The sequence below is a fragment of the Haplochromis burtoni genome, unplaced genomic scaffold (genome assembly GCF_018398535.1).
Source record: "Haplochromis burtoni strain Fernald_Lab_line unplaced genomic scaffold, NCSU_Asbu1 Contig_697, whole genome shotgun sequence".
Taxonomy (NCBI): domain Eukaryota; kingdom Metazoa; phylum Chordata; class Actinopteri; order Cichliformes; family Cichlidae; genus Haplochromis; species Haplochromis burtoni.
The window spans coordinates 878-23,456 of NW_024583058.1; the positions used below are offsets into that span (position 1 = coordinate 878).

The 22,579-nt window shown below is 43.6% G+C and overlaps 2 protein-coding genes across 3 annotated transcripts in view; one reads left to right on the top strand and one right to left on the bottom strand.

Annotated features, from left to right (window-relative positions):
- Positions 1-296: 296 nt before the first annotated feature.
- LOC102309723 (macrophage receptor MARCO) lies at positions 297-9,050 on the top strand. Its single transcript, XM_042215335.1, has 11 exons — positions 297-450; positions 1,806-1,892; positions 5,968-6,080; positions 6,280-6,321; positions 6,412-6,438; positions 6,531-6,602; positions 8,225-8,290; positions 8,494-8,520; positions 8,597-8,641; positions 8,739-8,774; positions 8,855-9,050. The coding sequence occupies exons 2-11, from the start codon at positions 1,817-1,819 to the stop codon at positions 9,002-9,004; spliced, it is 654 nt and encodes a 217-aa protein (XP_042071269.1). The 5' UTR covers positions 297-450; positions 1,806-1,816; the 3' UTR covers positions 9,005-9,050.
- A 9,250-nt stretch (positions 9,051-18,300) lies between these two features.
- raph1a (Ras association (RalGDS/AF-6) and pleckstrin homology domains 1a) overlaps positions 18,301-22,579 on the bottom strand; it is a 98,634-nt gene continuing 94,355 nt past the window's right edge. For both annotated transcript variants that reach the window (XM_014330095.2, XM_005949733.2), the window contains one exon: positions 18,301-22,196. In XM_014330095.2, coding sequence (XP_014185581.1) covers positions 19,836-22,196 — 2,361 coding nt within the window. In that variant the 3' untranslated portion in view covers positions 18,301-19,835. The remainder of the gene's footprint in view (positions 22,197-22,579) is intronic.

The following is a 22,579-nucleotide window of genomic DNA, read 5'->3' on the forward strand; positions in this document are numbered from 1 at the left end:
GGTCTAAATATTTATCCAAAGGGCTCACTAAAGATCAGCTGATTTCTACAGGGCAAAAAGTGCTTAAACTATTTCAGTTACCCACTATGACCATTGCTGCAATGCAGGATGAACAGCACTGATGGGGCTCTGATATATTCATGTAATATATCATGACAGAAAGTGCTACAGACTGCTTTCAAAGTTTCATCCTCCACAGCATGTGTCCTGATCAGCAGGCTCCTCTTTGGCTCAGTGTTAAAGTAATTATCTGATTATTCCTGTGAAGCAGTGCCAGAAGCTGCATTGCATTTCCACAGTTGATTGAGATTAAGCCAGACTGAACGTGCAAGCATAGCAGATTGGGCTGCAGTTCTGCTGGACCATGACCAGGAAGAGATGCAGCTCCAGCAGACATCTCCAGTACAGGACTAGAGCTTTCCCAGGCACTGAGCAGGAAACAGCACTGAGGTAAGACACGCTACACTGACTATAATGCATGGACATACCTGAACTCTTATACTTATTACATATTAGGGGAAAAGTTCTTCTCCATTATTTAATGGGTTTTATGAACAGCACAAGAACATTTATTAATTTAGAGGTTACAGTGGAGGGACTACGGTCCTGCATTGGAGGTCTTTCAGATTATTTAACTTCAAATTTGTAATCTGTGTTTGGCATTGCAGCCGAGTCCAGGGTAAGAAAACTTAAGTTCCACTGTGAGCTGGAAGAGTCACAACTGCAAAGGGTGAATTATTTTAAGCGTAACGCGAACAAGTTCTAAATCTGCCTCTCGTGCACACTGTTAAATCTCCCAATTCTTTTGATTGTTGGGCTGAAGGAAGGACAATACTCGGTGTATAAATGCTCAATCAACAATCTTTTATTCCATACAATTCAACACTTTTGAGCATAAACCATCCGGATGGGAGATGAGCGCGGGAGGGTGTCCGCCTGATCTTGAAGCGTCTGAGCGTTCCTCACATTCTTATAGCTTCAGCCCCTCCTCCACCTAGCCACAAAACCTAAACATCCACATTCTTTCTCTCTCAGTGAGCCCAAGTTATGACCTCGGCTTCCTGTGCAGTATGTTCTGTTCTTTTCTAGTCAGACAAATAAGGTGATGACTCTCTGAAAACAGTATTTCTTATACCTCAGCAGTATAATGCATCATAAACAATATCATTCACTTACAATAAATCAGCAGTCTAATGTAATACAACTCAGTTCAATAAGTGTAATAGTTTCACCTTCTTCTAAGTCAGGAGAATAAGGCAAACTAAAACTACATAATGATTTCACAATCTTTAATTAGGGGTCTAACGTGGCATAAGATAATATAATAATCTCACAACACATACACATGCACACACATGCAGACCACACACATGTGCACCTGTCTAAAGACAGATCTGACTTGAACTACAGTCATTTGATTAAATGTTTTGATCTGAAGTATAATAAATGAGGCTTCTGCTCTTTAAACTGTTGTCTCATATTAGCTCAACTTAAACAAATTATATTCCGCCATCTGTCCTAAAATATCTGATCTCAGGGCCCACACACATCCGTTGCCAGACGTTGGTGTGGATCTCCAAGCAGCTTTGCAACCCACTGAAACCCGTCTTTCATGCTGTGTCTGAATTATTAATTACATATCTGTCATCACTGATGGTTTCATGGATCTTTCTGCTAGTCTCCTCATCAGATTTCCCACCTGATAGAAAAAGAGGGTGGGTGTTGGTTCGGAAGGAGATACATGAAGCCATATTTAAATGACCACAGATTGAAACAGTACTTTCCTTCATGATTTGTGGTTGCAGGAAGTGTTGAGATGCTGACTCAGCTGATCCTAGGATGGACTGCGTTGCTAAGCAGCCTCCCGTCGGCTGCTTCCTCTATTACAACAAGTGAGTCAAACACTGGATAACAGTTAAGTCCATAAACACTAACACTTTCTTGCCTCCTAAGGTAAAGCACCCACCTCAGTGAGTTTCAGATTAAACCATTAAGATGTGATTGATACTTCAAATGGCAAGGGCCCTTCGTGGTCACACGACAAGTGGCGGATATTAGGTGGTGTGGTCAAACAAGGGAGGGGCCACACAGATATATCACGTTGACCAAGAAGGTCAACGTGATATATCTGTGCATGGAGAGAGGCTGAAAACACTTCTGTGTTGAGCCTGGTGAAGGAGAGAGCTGAGTTGGGGCTGGAGAAATTATCGTATTTCCCGGACTACAGAGCGCACCTGAATATTAGCCGCACAAGCTAAAATCAGGGGAAAATCCTGTTTTGTACATACATTAGCCGCACCTGACTAAAAGCCGCAGGTGTTTCAATGTTGACTCATATGTAAGAGAATATGCACAAAGCGAATTGTTAGGAAAGAGATGGCTGTTTGGAGACATCACTTTTATTAATATTTTGAAAAACAAGTTATGGGTACATATTTGCATAACTTTTTAGGTATATGTACAAGTAACGGTAATTACAAGTACGAAACATGTACTGTGCTTCATAAATGAGTAACAAATGTAGTACATAACAATAACCTACAGCACACCAGAAAAATAGATCCGGCCTACCTTTTAGGCTCAGGTGCAGCGACACGGCTTTAACAAGAAGAAAAGTCAGTCATTCACCACCATCTTTCTCTTCTTCCTGCACTAAAACCACCAAAGTCCTCTTCTCCAGTGTCGGATATGAACAGGCTCAGGGTGGCTTCGTCATCCACTCTCCGCTTCTCTCCTTCGTTGTCACTTTCAAAACCAAAGAAATCCTCGTTGTCAGTGTCAGAGTCGAACACCCTCTGAAGGGCCGTGGCGGTGTCCTCCTCGCCATCATGCAGCAGTCCAGCCCTTCGAAATCCGTTGGTGATCGTGGATGTTTTCACACTTTTCCACGCTGTCAGAATCCAATGGTGGAGTTGAGCATAACTTGCTTTTCGCAAATTTATCGCCGCTCGTCATCCACACCTCCCGCTGAACGCGTAGCGCTACTTTGAAGTTTGTTTTTCGCGCTACTTCGTACGGCACTACGTTGCCTGGCGGATGGACATGTGACCAACATACCACTCTTGAAGCCCGATCCTTCCGCCAGGCAACGTAGTGCCGTACAACAGCGGAACAAACAAAACAAATCCGCTCATGGACAATCCATAGAAAAGCCACACCTGACTAAAAGCCGCAGGGTTCAAAGCTTGTGCAAAAAGTAGCGGCTTATAGCCCGACAATTACAGTAACCAAAAATACTGAAGTAACTGTCTGTTAATGAGCATTTCCCCTACCTGGCAGCTCCATCTTGAACGTCCTTTATTGAATATATCCACTGTGCAACTTTGTACACGTCCAAACCATCTCAGCCTTGCCCCTTTGTTTCCAAACTGCTCAGGCAGAACTGTTGTGATGAACTCATTGTGGTGTGAATAAGGCATGGCGGGACCACAAATTCTAATTTTGAGCCATTTATTTACACCGGCTGCAGCACCCAAGCTGCCAGCCGCACATCGCACCACAAGACCACTCATAACCCTGCTTTTCCGTGATTTAACACTGCGGCCGTGATCTGCAGATGCCATGCAGGTGCGTCCGCACGGCACCGCAGACCACGCCCCACCACACTCATATTTAACCCTGTCCATCCTGCTCACTCTGAAAATCCTAACATCTTATGCTCTGCCTTCTGTACCATCTCCAAACGATACATCATAGCAGGTCTCACTAACATCCTGCAAACCTCCCCTTTCACTCTTGCTGCTATTGTTCTGTCACAAATCGCCCCTGACACTCATCTCCACCCACTCCACCCTACCTGCTCTCTCTTCTTGACCACTCTTGTGCACTATTGCCTTAGATGGCTGACTTCAGGTATGTAAACTCATCTATCCTTATTACCTCTCTTCCTTCCATGTTCACCTTTCCACCTGTCTCCCTCTCGTTCACACTAGAGATGGCACGATACCGCTTTTTTATGTCCGATACCGATATCATAAATTTAGATATCTGCCGATACCAATATGAAGCCGATATAGTGTATTTTTTAATTGTTTATCTGCTGGTTTCCTCTTTCTGGTGTAAAGTGAGCCAAAAACAAACAAGAGAGACGGAGTCGCGACAGAAGAGCCGATCAGATGATCATTGATCAGTTTTATGAATGAAGTAGCAGCAGGAGAGAGAAGAGGCAGTCGCTGCATATATCGGTTGTTAAGCTTAACGCTGGAATGCTTTACAAACATTCAGAGATGAACTTACACACTTGCTTTACTTCTCTCTGGGATAGCTTTCTCCAAGATGAAATGCAGGCTCCAAATGCTCAACCCGACCGCCGACAGGTCTCGCACACCACAGCCGCTCTATCACGTGATGCATACTGCTCAGATGTGGGTTACGCCATGCGGCAAGTTTTGCGAGGTGCTTTCATGATATTTAATGGATCAGATTACATTTTTTATTTCTCTCTGATATCCGATCCAGTAATTTAGGACAATATCAGACCGATACGGAATACCGGATCGGTCCATCCCTAATTCACACATATGTATTCTGCCTCGCTTCTACTGACTTTCATTCCTCTCCACTGCATACCTCCACATCTCCAGGGTCTCTTCCACCTTCTGCCAACTCTCACTACAGATCACAGTGTCATCACATCCACAGAGACTCCTGCATGACCTCATCTGTCAGCCTGTCCCCAAACAAGAAGGGGCTCAGAGCTGATCCCTGATATAATCCCACCCCTACCTTGAATTTATCTGTAACTCCTACCGTATACCTCACCACTATCTCGCTGGCCTTGTACATGTCCTGTCTTGTGTCCTGTGTGTGTCTCACACACTCTGAGTTCCTCATGCAGCACCTCAGTTCCTCTCTTGGCACTCTATTATCTGTGTTCTTGAGAGCCACAAAGACTTTCTGACCTTCTCCATTCTTCTCCATCAACACTCTCAAAGCAAACATCACATAGAGCTCTTTCTTGATAGGGAGCCACACTGCTGCTCACTGATTGTCACCTCTCTTCTCAGCCTAGCTTCCACAACACTTTACTTTATCTTCATAGTATGGGTCATTATCCCTGTGTAGTTACTAGAGCTCTGCATATCACCCTTGCGCTTGAACATCAGTACCAGTGTCTTGATGCATGCTCAGTCATCCAGGTAAGTAAACCCCAAAAGTTGATTCTGTTCATCTGGATGCAGCGTTTCCAGTGGGACAAATGTTTCCTTCAGTCTCAGCTGACTGACATTACATTTTAATAATCAACGAATTGACCTCCCAGCCCATTGTTCATTCAGTAGTGCTGGTTTAAGTCATTATGAAAATGTACTGTTTATAAGATTGAAACCTGCAGTCAGCTGAGACTGAAGACGTCTCTTGGATGAGTGCCGTGTTTCTCTCACTGAAGATGTCCACATGAAAAGAATCAACGTTTTGGGATGGGTACCAGTACATTTCTTTTCCATTCCTCGGGCATGAGGACTGTGGTGAACAGTCTGGTTAAACAGCCTCTAAAAGGTCTGCTAACCTCTCTCCTAGAAATCTGCCAGCCACATTTCCACTCTTCATTCTCTTCATAGCGGCCCACACTTGTGCAGGGCATTAGCAAGGAGGAAGTGTGGGCCGCTGTGAAGAGAATAAAGAGTGGAAAGGTGGTTGGTGACTGCACATGCAGCAGCATGACTGCTGTGCAGACAAGTCAGACAGTGAAATATACAAATCAAGAATCAATGCCCCTCAATATTTAATGTCTGAGCCACAGAGCCTTGATCATAGGATCACTCTGGATGTCTGGATGATGTCATGGATGGTACGTAAAATCAAAACACAAGATGTGATTTGTTTTAGAAAGTGTTTTTCACTTCACATACTGCCTACAACCGTCACTATGTCATGATTATAGATCTGATTGATCTCAGTGCCCTCCTTTCCCAGAATGCACAGGGAACACAGTAATTAACATGATTTTTGTGCTCTCTGCCTGTGCAGGATTCCCATCAAGCAGAGGCAGCAGGTGGTCAGTTTCAAAATGTGAAGTCTTCATCACTCCTCCTCTTCCACCACCTATGTTTCCTCCAATCAAATGGAAAGCAGAGCTAATGGTGATGATCTCCCTCCTCTCTGTTACCCACAAATTAGCTTTGTTTTAAAATTATTCCTTCAAGATTTTCTTCAGGAATAAATGTTCCTTTAGCTCAACCTGTAGCACCCACATTGATTCATTCAAAGAAAGAAAAGGTGTGAGAATTGAAGCATGATGTAAAACAACTCATTTTTTTTCATTTCTCCGTAACTCTCCAGGTTGACATAACAGAACACATCACAGGACCTAAAGGAGAAAAAGTATGCAGGACCATCTTTTTACATATTTAATCCCCCCCCCCCCTCCCCGCCATATGTACTGTTACAGTAATGGTACTGTTACTGTTGCAGGGCTGTAGGGGAGCCAGAGGATCGAAGGTACAGTGTAAGACAGTTATCCCATCTTTTCAGGCACATACATATTGCGTAAGACGTCATAAAAGCAAAAGCTAACTGTGAGTGTATTTCAGGGTCAGCTTGGTGTGTTAGGTCCAGAGGGAGAAGGTGGAATGCAAGGAGCCATGGGACAGCCAGGTCAAAAGGTTATACAAAGTCCGTCCATACAGACATATACCACAACACTGACTACATGGTCATCTGGGGGGTAACAAGGAAAGACTTGCTCTGATCAAATAAAAACAGAAATTACTATTTAATTTAAGAACTAAAAAGAACTAAAATGAGGAGAAAAGAAGAAGTTCCGGTTTCTTCCTGTTAAAAGGGAGTTTTTCCTTCCCAAAGTGCTGCTCATAGGGGGTCATATGATTGCTGGGTTTTCTCTGTGTGTGTTATTGTAGGGTCAATATAAAACGTCTTGAGGTGACTGTAGTTGTGATTTGGCGCTGTAACGAAAACTGAACTAAAATGTCAGGAGTGTAAAAGTAAAGGATAAAGAGACCTAACATGTAAAATAGAGAATTGCAGAGAACTGAAACAATGGTGAAAAAATGAAAAAGAAACTCTTTGTGTAACACAAAGTTCATGTTTTCAGTAATGCGACTGTGTGACTAAGAACTCTGAGGTGTGCATTTATGCAATAATAAAGTCATATCCTGTATTTGTAAAGCTATGACTAATAAACGGTAAACAGCCTGTATTTGTAAAGCGCTTTACTAGTTCCTAAGGACCCCAAAGCGCTTTACACAACCAGTCACACACTGGTGATGGCAGCTACATTGTAGCCACAGCCACCCTGGGGCGCACTGACAGAGGCGAGGCTGCTACTTACATATTTACATATGGACAATGGTTACTATAAGCAGAGTACTGTACAGTCATTAAATTAAATAAAAATAACTACAGATAAGAGGCAAAGCAGGTTGTAGTGTGAATCGGTTGATTAAATTATTGCAGTTACAGCGCAGATGGACTGACAATGACAATTGCCCCAATACAATTCCCACTGCACCCTGCACGTGACACTGAGGCACTTCAGGGTTTTTTTCTTTAGCCCGACGTCCCTGATGAAAATAAAAAGCTTCATTTACGGACATACAGGGTGGGGGCATTTGTTCTTGGTTTGCTGCTGGCTGCCAGGGTTGATTTTGTTATTAATCCCGGTTGTAATGCTTGTGCTACCTGTTATTTCTTGTGCACACCAAGGTCTTTCAATAAGTATAAAAGATTCATCTTATACAGTTTAGGTCATTGTGACACAGGACCCACACACACACGGGTTATGCTTAGTGTCTTTTTATTTTGGAAATAATCTTTGGCACCCGCCTCGGACGGAGCGACTCCCTCCCAGCATCATCTGCTCCATCTCACTGTGGGCACACAAAAAGACATCTCCCTCATTAACACTGTCCCGTACACCTGTTGCCTCCGTGCCGCCCAGAGTTCACTGTGTCACCCCTCCTCTGCAGCAGGCCAGCAAACCACGCCCCCGCCACAGTCATCCTTTAAAAAGGGGCAAAGTTTCATGTTTTTACAGGAAACACCGAGCATAGAAAACATATCACTAACTACATTTCTCAGGTGTATCAGTCGCCTTTCCATCCAAAGCCAGATGTCATCAGTATTTAGTTTCCTTTTACCATTGTTATAGGTTTTAAGAATATTAGATGTGATAGACATCATCAATGTTCCATTTATTGAAATAATGTATAAATCTAAATGTTTACACAGTGAAAATATGAGCTGATATGAGTCAATGTTTCCACAGGGAGAGAAGGGAGACAGAGGCTGGAGGGGCCTGTATGGAGATATAGGAACTCCTGGGATGATGAAGGTACATTAAAGGCCAGTAGCCATAGTATATACTACCTGACTACATTAAAGACTGTGCTGAATAGATGAGTTCGTCCTGCCCACATGCAGACATATATGTTATTCACACTCATCCCGACTCCTGTCTGGAAACCAAACAGCAGTTTCCCATTTGTATTTTGTTTTAATGCTACTGATACTAAGCTCCTTTGTGTGTTTATGTAGGGCAATAAGGGGCAAAGGGGATTCAGTGTAAGTGTTTTTTCTTTTTTTACTGTTATACATTTATACATATGTTCCGATGACACTTGCTATTTTTATTGTTCAGGGTGATAAAGGTGTCAAAGGAAAAACAGGCCTGGAGGGAGTGAAGGTGAAGAAATCAAAAGAAGAACAAACATTGCTCCTGCATTTGTTCCTGTTAGACATTATGTGACTGCGTTGGCTGATGAATCTGTGCGTCTCTGCAGGGGGAGCGTGGCATCCCTGGAAACCCAGGACAGAAGGTGAAGAACTGGCTGAGACACATTCAGTGAACATCTCTGGCTGTGCAGTATGTTAAGGCCATTCTGTTGTGCTGGTGCAGGGAGACCCAGGCCAATGGGGCGCTGCAGGGAAAAGGGGGGAGGAGGGATCCAGAGGAAAGCCTGGGGACAGGGGGAGCACGGTAGGCATGAAGAATAAAACACAGAGTGTGTGCATGGTGGGAAACCCTGCAAGGGGTTGGCAGTGCTAGAGTCGGAAGTATGACACACAAGTGTGTGTGTGTGTGTGTGTGTGTGTGTGTGTGTGTGTGTGTGTATGTGTGTGTGTGCGTGTGTGTGTGTGTGATATTGTTCCCATTGCATTCATGCCTTTTTGTTTAAAGAGCTGCCTGTTGAAACAAACGCTAGCTGTGAGGAAGGCGTCTACTAAACGTCTACTAACTGTGAAGTTTTGTACCGACTTCATCCTTTGACACACACACCTACTGTTTATATGAATTCTAGATCTGAAAAACTGCTTAGCAGATTCATATATTTAAAAAGGCACCTGTTTTCTAAATATCATTTTGTTGATGTGAAACTTCTTACCTCACACTATCCACAGACATTTGCTGCTTGGTGGGATGTTACCTTTAGCTGAATGTAAGAAGTTTGTACCTCAGTTTGTCTGCTGCATGCAAACCAAATGAATGGAGTGATCACTGTGTGCAGGGGCCGAAGGGATCTCGAGGGCTCAAAGGGTTTCAAGGTCATCTTGGTCATGCAGGGCGTCATGGTCAGACTGGAGAAGTTGGACTTCCTGGACAAGGTTTGTGACAACACGTGTATCAGTTTTGATCTACTTTATAGTGCATGTAAATATATAGTCATGATATTGGTACAGAAGATGAAGATTTATAAAGTTGTATTTAAATTTCATTTCACCAGAGAAGTCTGATTGAGGTTAGGAAATTCTTTTTAGACAGTGACGGCATCAGGGAGGCATGAAACTGCTAAAGAAACTATGTTCTGTAATGTAATGATTTATGTTACAGAGAATACTCCCATCTACATCTCTACACGGTATAAAAATGTATGTAATTGCTTTTTGTTTCTTTGATCACGCCTTATTGTGTGACATTGTTTTTTCCAGATGTTTGCACAACCACTAAAGCCACAAGAACCATTTAATGCTGCAGGTTTATATAACCTGTAATAATCCTTTCATGCAGCGTAATAATCGGTATAAAACCACACTTTAGTTCACACTTCATTTCATCACTGTTTACATGTTTAAACAAAAACTTCCTGGAGCGTCTGCAGTTTATCCAAAACACTGCAGCAAGGCGAACCATCGAAGTATTCACACACCCTGACACCGCTGCTGATACAGCTGCACTGGCTCCCCATTGAGTCCATTTCAAGATTCTGGTTCTGACCTTTAGAGCTCTTCATGGACAAGCACCAGCTTACATCATTAAACGTCTGCAGCCCTGTGCGCCCAGCAGCTCCCTGAGGTCATGTGATCAGGGCCTACTTGTTATTCAGCCTACAAGGCTGAAAACTGAGGGAGACAGAGCTTTGGCCCCTGTGGCTCCCAGACTGTGGAACTCTCTCCCACTGAGTGTAAGATGTGTGGACTCGGTAGTTTCTTTTTAGAACTGCATTTTGTCTGTTTCTGTTTTTTACTTTGTCATCCTTGTGTCAAGCACTTTTTGATCTTTTATCTAGAAAGGTGCTATATAAATAAAGTTTTACTTACTTACACATTATGTAATAGGGCAATGTCGTTCAGGCCAACGACGCAAGCATGGAGCAGTCATACATACCCAGAAAGGATAAAGCTGTGACCTGATGGCCTTGTTGAAACAACTTCAAATATAAACTTGTTGGCAGAAAGCTGATTATGCCTTGTGTTTTCTTAGTGTATATCCTACCAGGCATGGAGGGAGAAACAGGAAACCCAGGTCCTCCAGCCACATGCAACTGTTCACAGGTTCAGAGCCCACAACGATTGGTGGACAGCGTGCACACGGTCAGTGTCACACTCTGGTTAAACTGTTTACTCTGCTGGGGAGTAATCTTTACGCCATCTCATCCCAGTGCGTTTTTTAAAGCAAGACTTTTGTTTTATTGGATCTGAAAGAGTGTGGAGCAGCACACCCACAGCAACACAGACAAATGGACCAGAATTCACACATGCTAGCTTACCATAGACCATGATTCTAGCTATGATGACCCAGCAGCTCTGGATTCCTCATTTTGAAACCACTGCCACCAGTAAGCTTTAAACAAGTCACAGAATAGTTCTGCATGCCATGAGGTTCATGTGCTTGTTCAGTTACATGTTCAGTTAGGCTGTAATCGAATTTCTAATTTATAAACAAAGCAATTCTTGCATGACTGCTCGTGTTGTGACAGCTGTCAATCAAAGCGGCAGTAATCCTTGGTCCAAACACAGGAGCTATAAATGTTTTCACCTTATGTGCAGTTGTCATGACGAGGAAAACAGCTGGAGACCTGGACTTTGTACCGTTGTGGAAACAAATCCTTTTGACCTCAGCAAGCTCATGTGTCACTCTGCAGGTGTTTGTTGCGGATGGAGAGAAAGCGATGAGAAGGCTGCGCGTGGAGAATGTGATGGTGCTTCGCACGGACAAAAAGGCTCTGTACATCTACACTGAGTCTCAGTGGATCAACGTATTGGTAACACACAGCAACAATCGAATGGAAACACAAGATCCAACACACAATACACAACTGTCTGATGTTTAATGAAGAGTCTCTGTGTTGCTCTCTCCACACAAACACATGATTTGAGTGTTTCTTCTTCCACATACTGAAGCTTTAAATCATTATTGATTATGATAATGATTATTCTTTTTTTTTTATTTTGGCAACAAGCACAAATCGGTGTAGCCCATATATCAACAGCTACGCAGCTCGAAGTGGGGGGCAGGCTTTAATAGCAGTCACAGTGTCTCCTTTTCTGTGTGTTTTCATCCCTGCATGGAGCAGCAGGATCCCCGACACTGACGTCATACTGAAGCTGAACCAGACCTCCAACCTCAGCTGTCCATTAGCAGCGTCTGACCAGCTCCTCTAACATGTACAAGCATTCCCTTGGATTTGTGTGACCACTCTAATATGACCTATAAATATCCTTTTGTGAAAACTCGAGCTGAAAGGTTTTTTCCACCAAGTTGGTGTTGTGGCCTGATGAGTGAGGGAAGGATCATCAGCGTTGTCTAATTGTCCATCACAGACTGTTGGTCACTGAACATCCTCCGGATCACCCCTGCAGCAGTTCTAACTTTAGTTATCACCATCATTTACAAAGTTTACATGTTATATTTGATAAGATCCGACAACTGAAAGCATAACGTCATCAGGACTGTGCTGTGTGAGGTCACAGAGTAAGGAGGCTCATTTCCTCACAGACACAAACAGAAGTCACTTAAAATAATGTTCCTGTATCGTTTACCTTTCCAGGCCTGGAAGCCATGCCTGTCTTTTGTCTCAACTGATGATTTATGCATGCATCATTTAAAAGCACTTAAACAAGTCTTCATCATAACACACCAAAAGGAAAGTGTTTCTTTCTTGTGCTGCTGCAGTGATCCACCTCCTATAAAGAGGTCAATAAAAACAAATACTTTGTCTTACCTTGTTGTGAACATGCTTGTTTGTTTGCTGCGATTAACAACCTGCTCTGCCACCTGAGCTGCAGCCACACCTACAGTCACAGCCTTCCAATTTTCAAAACAGTTGTCAAACTTATGATTGTCACATTGAGGTGAGATTTGTAAAACTAACCTGGTTACACTCTCTTAACAAGGAAACGTCCATATAACTGCAAAACATGGAAATAGTTTCTTTTGCTTGCCTGTCTTCAGCTGTCTTTCAGCTCTCGCTTCTAATGGACCACATCCCCACAGTGTTTCTGTCAGTAACATGACTGAGCATACACAGTTTCTCAGAGAGGAAGATTGGCAGAGGTTCACCAGGCTGCAAAAAACTGTCTACATCATCAAACACCAGGCGACGGCTGTTCTCAGATGTTAAAGACGGGTGGGTCCTACACTATGCTGAACACGGCTCTCCTCAATGTTTTGTGTTGGTGCCATCAAATTCAAAAAGAACTTATGGGCTCAAATTGTGGTCATAAATATTTTGTACTTGTAAATCAGTTTTGTATGTGTAAAAAGATTTGTGTGTGGACTTAGCCAAAAAATATGTGTGAAACTGCACTCTAGTTTCAAGTTACAAGTATGAATTTGGACCCTATTTTTCTTCCTTTCAGCTGATTGGTCAATGTCATGTCAATCACAAATTTAACAATCCAATCAGAGAACAGATGGGTTTTCTGTCAGAGGGGTGCTATTTTGAACTGCAGGTCTTATGGGCGATTGTGGCTCAAGCATTGGGAGTTCGCCTTGTAATCGGAAGGTTGCCAGTTCGAGCCCCGGCTTGGACAGTCTCGGTCGTTGTGTCCTTGGGCAAAACACTTCACCCGTTGCCTACTGGTGGTGGTCAGAGGGCCCGGTGGCGCCAGTGTCCGGCAGCCTCACCTCTGTCAGTGCGCCCCAGGGCGGCTGTGGCTACAATGTAGCTGCCATCACCAGTGTGTGGATGACAGGATGTGTAAAGTGCTTTGGGGTCCTTAGGGACTAGTAAAGCGCTATATAAATACAGGCCATTTATCATGTCTGACAGAGGAAAACTCTACAGAACTAAACCAGATGTAGTACAGATGAACTTTATATAGACAAAGCAAAATGTGCCTTCATTAGTTCAAGGGCTAAATGGATTGTCGTTGTTGTTGTTGGACCAACAGACTATCAAAAACTATATTAATAAACAATTATATTAATATTTCTATTCAGCCCTCTACACTACAAATTATTCCAGTTCAGAAACCAATTCTTTTTTTAGTTCTATCCGGGAAAAATCCTCAAATTGATACGTACTTTAAAATTCTCAATGAGTCTGAAATCACTTTGGCTGAATTGGATGCTGCTGTTTCCCAAATGGCGAGTGGTAAATCAACAGGTCCCGACAGAATCACAATTGAATTTTACAGACATTGTGACATTAAAGATTTATTACTAGAGGTATTTAATGAATGTATAAATGATCCGATGCTTTCTCCAACTATGAAACGAGGAATAATTTCTTTACTTCCTAAACCAAACAAGGACTAGCTCATGCAAGTTAGCTCATATTTATGCCAACAGATTAAAAACAGGAATAACTCAAATAATAGACGAGACACAGTCAGCCTTTATAAAAGGACATCATAACCATCATCATACCCGTTTAGTATTAGATATGTTGGATTACAATGATAGCCTTATTTCCTGATTTCTTTAAAGCTTTTGATTCTTTGGAGCATAATTTTTTGTTTAAAGCTCTGGAGGCTGTGGGTTTTGGTCCCAGATTTGTTAGTGTAGTGAAAATGTTGTGCAAAGATATAACAAGTAGTATTGCACTCGATCAAGGGTTTTCTAATAGTTTTAAAATTAATCATGGCTAATAGTAATGCCCTATTAGCCCGTTATTGTTTATTGTTGCAGCCGAAATGCCATTTATATCAAACTCTCTTCAGATCTGGAAGGCATAAACATTCTTGATAAAGAATTTAAAATTTGCTGATGACACTGCCTTATTTCTAAAGAATGTAAATATGGTCTCTATTGCAATTAATAAAATCCTTTCATTCTCAAAGCATCCGGCTTAACACTAAACCTTGAAAAATGTGAAATCTTAGCTGTGCACAGCTGTAATCAAAATACTATTAACAATATTCCAGTAAAAGAGGAGGTAAAATACCTTGGTTTAATAATCAGTAAAAATATTAAGGATGGAGAGAATAATAACAACTCCTAGATTAAATGTAGTTAACAAATATTTAATCATTGGCTAACATTTGATTTATCCATATTAGGTCGTATCTTACTGTCTAAAGCAGAAGGACTCTCAAGACTCACATACCCCTGTTATTCAATTTTTACACCTGCAAAAAATTAAACTGTCCAATTCTATTATATTCAGCTTTATCTGGAAGAATAAAACACATTATATACGCAAATCACAATTAGTTAAAGACTATGAAAACGGGGGCTTGAAAGCTTTAGACTTTGAATCCATTATTGCTGCGTTCAGGCTCAGGTGGATGAACGACTGCATTTCCCTCAATCTATGTGGTGCTATAATCCAAACAAACTCTTTAATAAGCTCGGGGTATTTTATGCTCAGATGGTATTTTGAAATATCTGAGATTCCTCTTAAGTTGTCTAGTTTCTATGAGGAAGCTCTGGATTTTGGGAAACTAATTTTCACCCACAATTCTGTGTTGTGGAGTAACAGGGTCATAGTCATCAATAAGAGTGCTTATTTAAATCAGACTGGTCTGATGATGGTATGATGTGTGTTTTGTTGTTGATCTGCTTGATAAAAATGGAAATTTGCTATCTTATGAAGAATTTATTGATAAATATAAAATAGACGTTTCATTTAATAATTATAATAATGTTTGTAAAGCGATACCCACACCGCTGTTAAATCTTATTGTAAACACTTTAAAGTATTCACTAATAAGAACGTGCTTACCTTCACTGACGATAGGTAATACCTCAATAAAGGACAAACAATTTAATAATAAGTTAATCTCTAATACCTGTAAGCAAACAGTATTCTGTGACTATAATGTCAATGTCAGACATGACCTCGATAACACGTTGAAAGAAAAGTCATTTTCTTTTTACCTAAAATAGCCACCTGTGCCTAAAATGAAAGAAACACTTCTTATCTGACATTTATCCAGTTGGAGAAATTCTGTATAAAAGGTTTAAGTTTGAGTCCGACTCTTTTCTGTTCTTCTGATCCAGAAACATTAAAGCATCTACAGTATTTTTCACTTGTCAGTACGTTGATGGTTTTTGGTTTGAAATATTCTGTTGGGTTTCACTCCAATTTCCAATATACCTTCCTTCACATCTAAGGATGTTCTTTACTTTATGGACAACCTGGACTCTGAAATCTCAGATGTTGTCAGTTTTGTAATAGTGCTGTGTATTTTATTCATTCATGTAAGTGGAAGAATGCCTCTCCTATGTTTACCGTCTTCTTGAATTACTTTTGTCAATATTTTAAGTCACTTAAGCTTATTTCAAATATGAATAAAAAGACTGCTGTACTATGCTGTAAAATCACAAAGTACTTGCTATTCTAATGTTCCTGCCTGTGTCAAAAGGTCTATGTTCCTTATTATTTTACCATAGAAACTTTTATTTTCTCCCAGTAAAGTTATGACTTGCTTCACCATCTTTATAATGTAAATTGTTACAATTCTGGTCTGTTTCCTTGACTTGTTTTGTATATGAGAATTTCTTTCAATAAAGGTTTAAAAACAAAACAAAAAAAACCCTGCAGGACACCGGCACGCGAGGCCTGGAGTTGCCCACCCCTGCTATAGACAAACGACACTTTTTGCTGTGGTTGTTGGTTTGATCAACTCATTTTGTGGATGTTTTATAAACAAAGACTGCAGCATAAATGTAATATCTCACACTTTAAGCATACATGCTCATGATGGAGTTCTGCTAGCTTGCCAGAAACATGGATCCACACACTAACACGGCTTACAGACCTGTATACAAACGTTCAATGTGCACACGTTTGAATCATTTCTCCTTTATTTTAAATGCAACAGCAGTCGTGACACCAAACAGCCATGTGCTCTGCTGGGTGTCCTTGAGCAAGACATTTTCAAGACATCAATCAGCGTCAAACTGTATCTCGAGTGTCGCTGAAACACACCGAGTGAGTACTTTCCTGCAGGGCAGTGGGTTATAGAAGTATTTCTCTCAGGTGAATTCCTCCAACCTCCCCAACAATATCACCAAACAGGTGGTTGAAATGTTAAAACAAACTTAAACCATTTTCTCACCATAATTACAAACCGGAGGGGAAAACAATTGAAAGCTGAGATGATTGCCAAACTGGGGCAGGAATATCATATTTTTGGCATCTGTGCTGGTGCAGTGGTGGTGACATGTCATGCAGAGGATTTTCATCATTTCATTCAGGATTAAAAACTGGAAGGTAGAGACAGAGTGAGGTTAAGCAGCACATAAAATAGAAAAGAAAGATCAGAAAATGGATTTAAAAACTTTATCAAAAATGACAGAGCAAGTTTCAGTAACTATATGAGTGGAAGGATGAGACGAACGACTCGACTGACCTGAAACGTCCTGCTGCTACTCTAACCACATGTACCCTCTGACTACTACCAGAATACATGTTGCTAAAAACAGAGTCATTCATGTCTGACTTTATCTACTGACTTACAAAGGCTAACTGCGATAGCTGACTAGTGTCATGGGTTGTATCCACACTCTTAGCACCAGAGAAGTGTATTTTTTAACAGGGTGCTCTTTCCTCGTGTCAGGCAGTGCTGAAAAATATCCGCAATCATTTCCCACAGCCCCCAAAATATTATTTTAACCAAACGTTAACGCCAAATGTTTGTACATGTGGGTGGGATCCTGCAACCAGTGAATCTTGTAGGTGAACAGTTAAGAGCTGTCACCTTAATCTGACAGATATTTGAACTCCAAAGGTTAACATCAGAGCTCAGTGTGAACAGTGTTACGGTTTAAACAGGGCTCAAAAGACTTGCAGTTGACTGAAGCCCCGTCTACTCTTTAAAAAAAACACCACCAGGGGTTATTTTCAAAAGCACGTTCCAGCAATGAGACATTAAGGCCAACAGAGAGCTGTGCTACTCTCGGTCATCCTATCAGGTTGTTGCCCCATAAAAGCTCGAGATGAGTGTTTTTTGGCTACACCGTCACACAAAGATGGTAGTGCGTATGTCACAGATCATACGAGTCCAGGCTTTAGGGTGGTCAGGGCGTGATGTAAACACAATGCTTTTAACAGTTAGCATGTTGCTTTCCAGGCACTTGCTCCCAGCATATCCTTTAGTGTTTGATTACTTTAGTGGTCGCACACTTTCGCTAACTAACAAGTGACTGAATAGTTAAAACAACACACATTCGTACAGTCTTCTTTCATTGGTGGACTGTTAGGCTTGGGCAGCATCTTTGTCATATTTTACCAGGTTATTTCATGTTTGGATCTTTTCTATGTACTTTGTCTGCATCTCGCCCCCACCCTGACCCCAGCTTGCACAGTGGGAAAGTATCATGTAAATTTCACTCAGCCATGACCCAGAAAAAACTAGTTACTGACACTGACACAGCTTACACATGGAAGGCTAGCATCAGCTGGTGCTAGGACTTCAAACATTAGTCACACACAGGGTGGTTTTCTTACTCTGAGATTGCTGCATCAGTCTACATCAGCGGTCCCCAACCCCCGGGCCTTGGACCGGTACCGGTCCGTGAGTCGTTTGGTACCGGGCCGTGAGAGTTGAGGCTCAGGTGTGAAATGTATGGTTTTCAGGGTTTTTATCGGTTTTCAGCGTTATTTTGTTATCGTTTTTATCGTTAACTCGGTTTTCCTGGGTCTTTTCACGTGTGTTATGAATAAATCTTCTTTTTTTCGGTACCGGTACTAGTTTTATTTTGTTGTATTTATCCGCGACACCTTAAAGGCCGGTCCATGAAAATATTGTCGGGCATAAACCGGTCCGTGGCACAAAAAAGGTTGAGGACCTCTGGTCTACATTATAATTTCCATTTAACCCATTTCCTTTGAAGCTGGCTGCATATTAGCACAGTGGCTGAGTGCCTTGTACTAGTGCAGGCAAAGACGTTACAGTGTGATGATATTCTGTGAGGACAGTGGTGACAGCGGGGGGGATGACCTTCCTTTTAACAGGAAGACCTCTACAACATTGAGGGAGGCCCACCAACAACAATGTGGTGATTGTGTCTGTCATTAAAAGGACGTCTTTGATATTGGAGCACTAAAGCTGAGCTCAGAGAACCTGACTCATCATAACACTTAAGTACAGACAGCTGAGAGAAAAGAAGTCCAGGTCTATCCTGATGGCCTCTACAGAGGGAAGACGAGAAAACAACTGGTGCAAATATACTCGTGTGATGTAATTTCAGTCCTAATTTGTTTATAATCTGTGCCCAGCATCCCTGGTTGAATGTCTACCTGACATACAACATGTCAATCAGCAGATATTCAACCAATTGGTTTTACGCCCTGGGAGTCAGCACTGGTGAATCTGCGTAACATGAACCTCACATCTGCTCCTTTCTATGGAGGGACTTGATTTCAAAAGTAGCATCTTCTCGTTTCTCAAACTCGGCTTGTTTAACATGTGGCTAAAATGCAAGCTAACCCTAAACAGTTTGCTAGTTACTTGGCGGTTTGTTAAGAGTGGAACAAAAGAGACTTGTTTAGAAATGACCCAAATATAAACCCAGAGGAACTGGCTGTATAATAGTTTTGGCAGCCCAGATCTCAAGAAGAAGGCAGACCCATCCCCAGTCAAACTCATTCACTCCGGACACGTCTTAAAATCTTAAAATAACTATAACAACAATATCTTTCCAGTATTAAATAATCTTATATAAAAACACACAAAAACAGTTGGAAATAAATGGCAAACCTCCCTCTAAGGGCTCCCCGCCTGCCTCCCCCCTCAGTTCACAATACACATTTACACACTGTGCCGTCCTTCAATGATCCCCTCCTTCCCTGGATCAGTAACATCACTGCCACTGCTCCATGCAGTACCTGCTGTTTTGCAGCAAAAGGTCTCTGCTGCCGTTCAAGACTTTGTCTCTTGTCGAGTTTCAATTAAGCTGCACAGAGGTTGTGAAAAAAGCTCGATAGGTGACTTTTCTGCTTCGCTTGTATACAGATATATACATATTTCATACTTATTGGATTAAACATGTATTGTTAATGATAAGAGTAATGAGGTTAATATTAACAATCAGGGTCTGAGATTAAGAGTAGGACACCTGCTACTTCCTCAGATTCCGAGGGTGGATGGTTTAGGATGGAGCGAGACGGATAAGGAGAGAGAGACATTAATTATTTTCTCTTCAGGAACAATTACACCAAATTGTTGAGTTCGGTTCTTTAAGCTCCACCCACAGCGTCCTCCTTCCCCTACCACTCACTGGTCAGTTTGGTGCTTTGGTCCCGTTTTGGCGGAGCAGGAGGCGGGCCTCGCCGCAGCGTTGCATAGCCTGAGATGTTGGCGTGTTTGGCGGAGTGGGAGTGTGCGTGGTGGCGAGATAAAGTCTGAGAGTGTCCTCGGACTCCCTGCTGCTGCTGTTGCTGCAGGAGCTCAGGTGGAGGAGGGGGGAGGAGTGCCATGTCGTCCATGGTGCCCACAAGCTCCATCTTGGAGGAGGATATGAGGTGGGAGGAGGTAAGCGAGCCGTGGCGAGACACAGACTTCCTCTTAAGGGTTCGGTTTAGGTCTTCCAGGAAGTGAGACTTTAGTGCCAGGGAGCCTGGAGCAACTGATTTGGGGGAGGTGGGGGGAACAGGTGAGGAGGAATAAGAAGACAGTGATGGGGGTGGGGTCTGAGATAGAGGTGGTGGTGAGAGGGGCATTGAAGTTGTATTATCGTACTGGGCCGTGTTGCTCATTCGCCGGTTCAGTGTTGGAGGAAGGACCGCCCCCTTTTTCAGTGACCCTTGTTTCCATGATGACGAGGATAAGGAGGAGGTTGCCGGATGTTGGTGTGACTGCATCTGGGGCTGGGGGTTTACCACTGCCACCTTTGGGGGTTGGTGAAAATCTGATGGGTGGGGAGGAGGAGGAGGAGGAAAGAGCTCAGAGTCACTGGGAGGAGGGGGGAAGTAGTCTGGGGATGAATCGAGGTGAGGAGTCTGGGAAGGAGGAGGTGGGGGCAGAAGACACTGGAAGTCAGCCGGCTGGTGGTGCTGCCCGGTCTGCAGTCCCTGGAGCGCCAGCGGCAGGTTCGCCAGATTCAGCTTCCCTGGTTTGGGTAGCGGAGCAGGAAGTGAGGAAGAGTCTTTAGAAGGTGACCCTGTCGCTGACGAGGAGCTCGACGAGGTGCCCATTTGAGGAGCTTGGCCAAATTTGCTAACCAGGCTCTCAACCGTCTTGGGCCTCTCCTCCTGAGTCTCTCCTGATGAACTGGAGCGGATAGAGGAGGCTCTCTGAGGTGTAGGTGGAGGGCCCCGTTTGGAGGATCCCGTGGACGAGGAGGAAGGCGACCTCTTTATGGGCGAACTTGTCTTGGAGGACGAAGAAGAAGAGGGAGGAGGAGGGAACTCTCCCAGGGAGCTGTCGGTAGGAGGTGGCGGGAACTCTGGGGATTGTGGAGCCACGACACTGCCAGGTTGCCACTTTGGTTTGGCCTTAACTGCTGGAGGAGACAGAGGGGCAGCGATCTTGGATCCCTCCATGTTGGAGTTAGCGGCAGGGTTTCCTGGGAACTGATTGACAATTTGTTTGACCAAAGAGGAGGTAGCAGCTGCAATGGAGACAGCAGAGGAGGTGGAAGAGGGAGAGATGGCAAGATTTTTGGAGGAAAGGCTGTGCTGCTTTGGCAGAGTGGGAGGGGGCTGATTTGGGGAGTGTCCTGTGGAGAAACTCTGCTGCTTTTTAAATGATCCGTGTCCAACTTGTGGCTGCGTTGGAGACACAGGTGAGAGTGCGATGGGAAGGGAAGAGGGGCCTGAGGGTTTGGGAGCAGTGAGAGGGGGAAATCCTCCAGTGAAGGTTTTGGGAGGTGCAGGAGGTGGTGCGTTAGGTGACAGAGGCCGGAGACCTTGCAGGGAGGTTGGAGGAGACAGCTCAGTGGGAGGTGGAGGAGGAGGTGGGGGAGAGTTATCATCAGGCACTGCTGGGCTGAAGTCATACACCATGTTGGGAAACTTCTGTGCCAGGAACTGTTGGAGGCCCGTGTTGGAGAGTTGAGTGCATGAGCTAGGGATGGGCTCTGGAGGTGGTGGAGGTGGCAACCCATTGGCATCCGGGCTCTCAGGGGGAGGAGGGGGTGGGAGATAGGAGGGCTCCTGTGCCAGCTCCTCCTCCAGTGGGGGTGGTGGTGGAAGAGCGGATGGGCTTGGAGGGCCAAATTTCAATGCTGCCATGGCTGAGCCCGGCGCTGGTGCCGTGGGTGGAGGAGGAGGGGGAGGAGATGGTGGTAGCTGAGGGGAGGTGCTGTAGGCAGCTGGAAGGGTGTTGTAGTTGGAAAGCGAGGGTGGGGGGGCACCCGCCTGCTGTGTTCTGGATTGGTTCTGGCTCTGCAGGCGAGCCAGCGTGCTGTACTTCACGTATGAGGCGGGAGGAGCCGGCTGATGGGCCACGCTCGCTACAGGGGGCAGTGCGGGAGGCGACGGCGGTGACGGGGAGGAGTCCTCAGATGGGACGAGGCTGTCAGTGAAGCTGGTCCGGGATGGTGGAGTCTGAGAGAGAGGGAGCGGCTGGGGGGAGAGGCTGGGGATCTGCACAGGGATGGGTCTACTGATCGGGTCGATCTTCATCATCTGCAGAGACAGAGATCAGAGCGGGGAGTGGGATGCAGGATAAAGACGTGGTGAGAAAGGAGGGAAAAAAGAAAAAATGACCACAAGCTAAAGACACCCGACTCTAAAAATGAAAAAAATCCACAAGAAGGCGAGACATCAACCGAGTGCAGAGAACACACACAAACATTCACTGAAGAGTCATTAGGAGGTCTTAACATGCCTTACATACAAAGGTACTGAATGTGTTTGTTATTAAATCTGTGTTTGTACACCAGTTTGTATTTAATCATTATTGATCATTAACATCCTCCACAGTGCTCCGTTTCCTGTCTTCCTCCCTGCTAAAGCTTTAAAATGCTGGCTCACGGGGGGTTTGTCTGGTTGTTGGGATTGTCTCTGTC

Coding starts and splice junctions, on each gene's coding strand:
- LOC102309723 (XM_042215335.1), top strand. CDS start 1,817: ATGCTGACTCAGCTGATCCTAGGATGGACTGCGTTGCTAAGCAGCCTC. Junction 1,893..5,967: donor TGCTTCCTCTATTACAACAA/GTGAGTCAAACA, acceptor CTGCCTGTGCAG/GATTCCCATCAAGCAGAGGC. Junction 6,603..8,224: donor TGGGACAGCCAGGTCAAAAG/GTTATACAAAGT, acceptor ATGTTTCCACAG/GGAGAGAAGGGAGACAGAGG.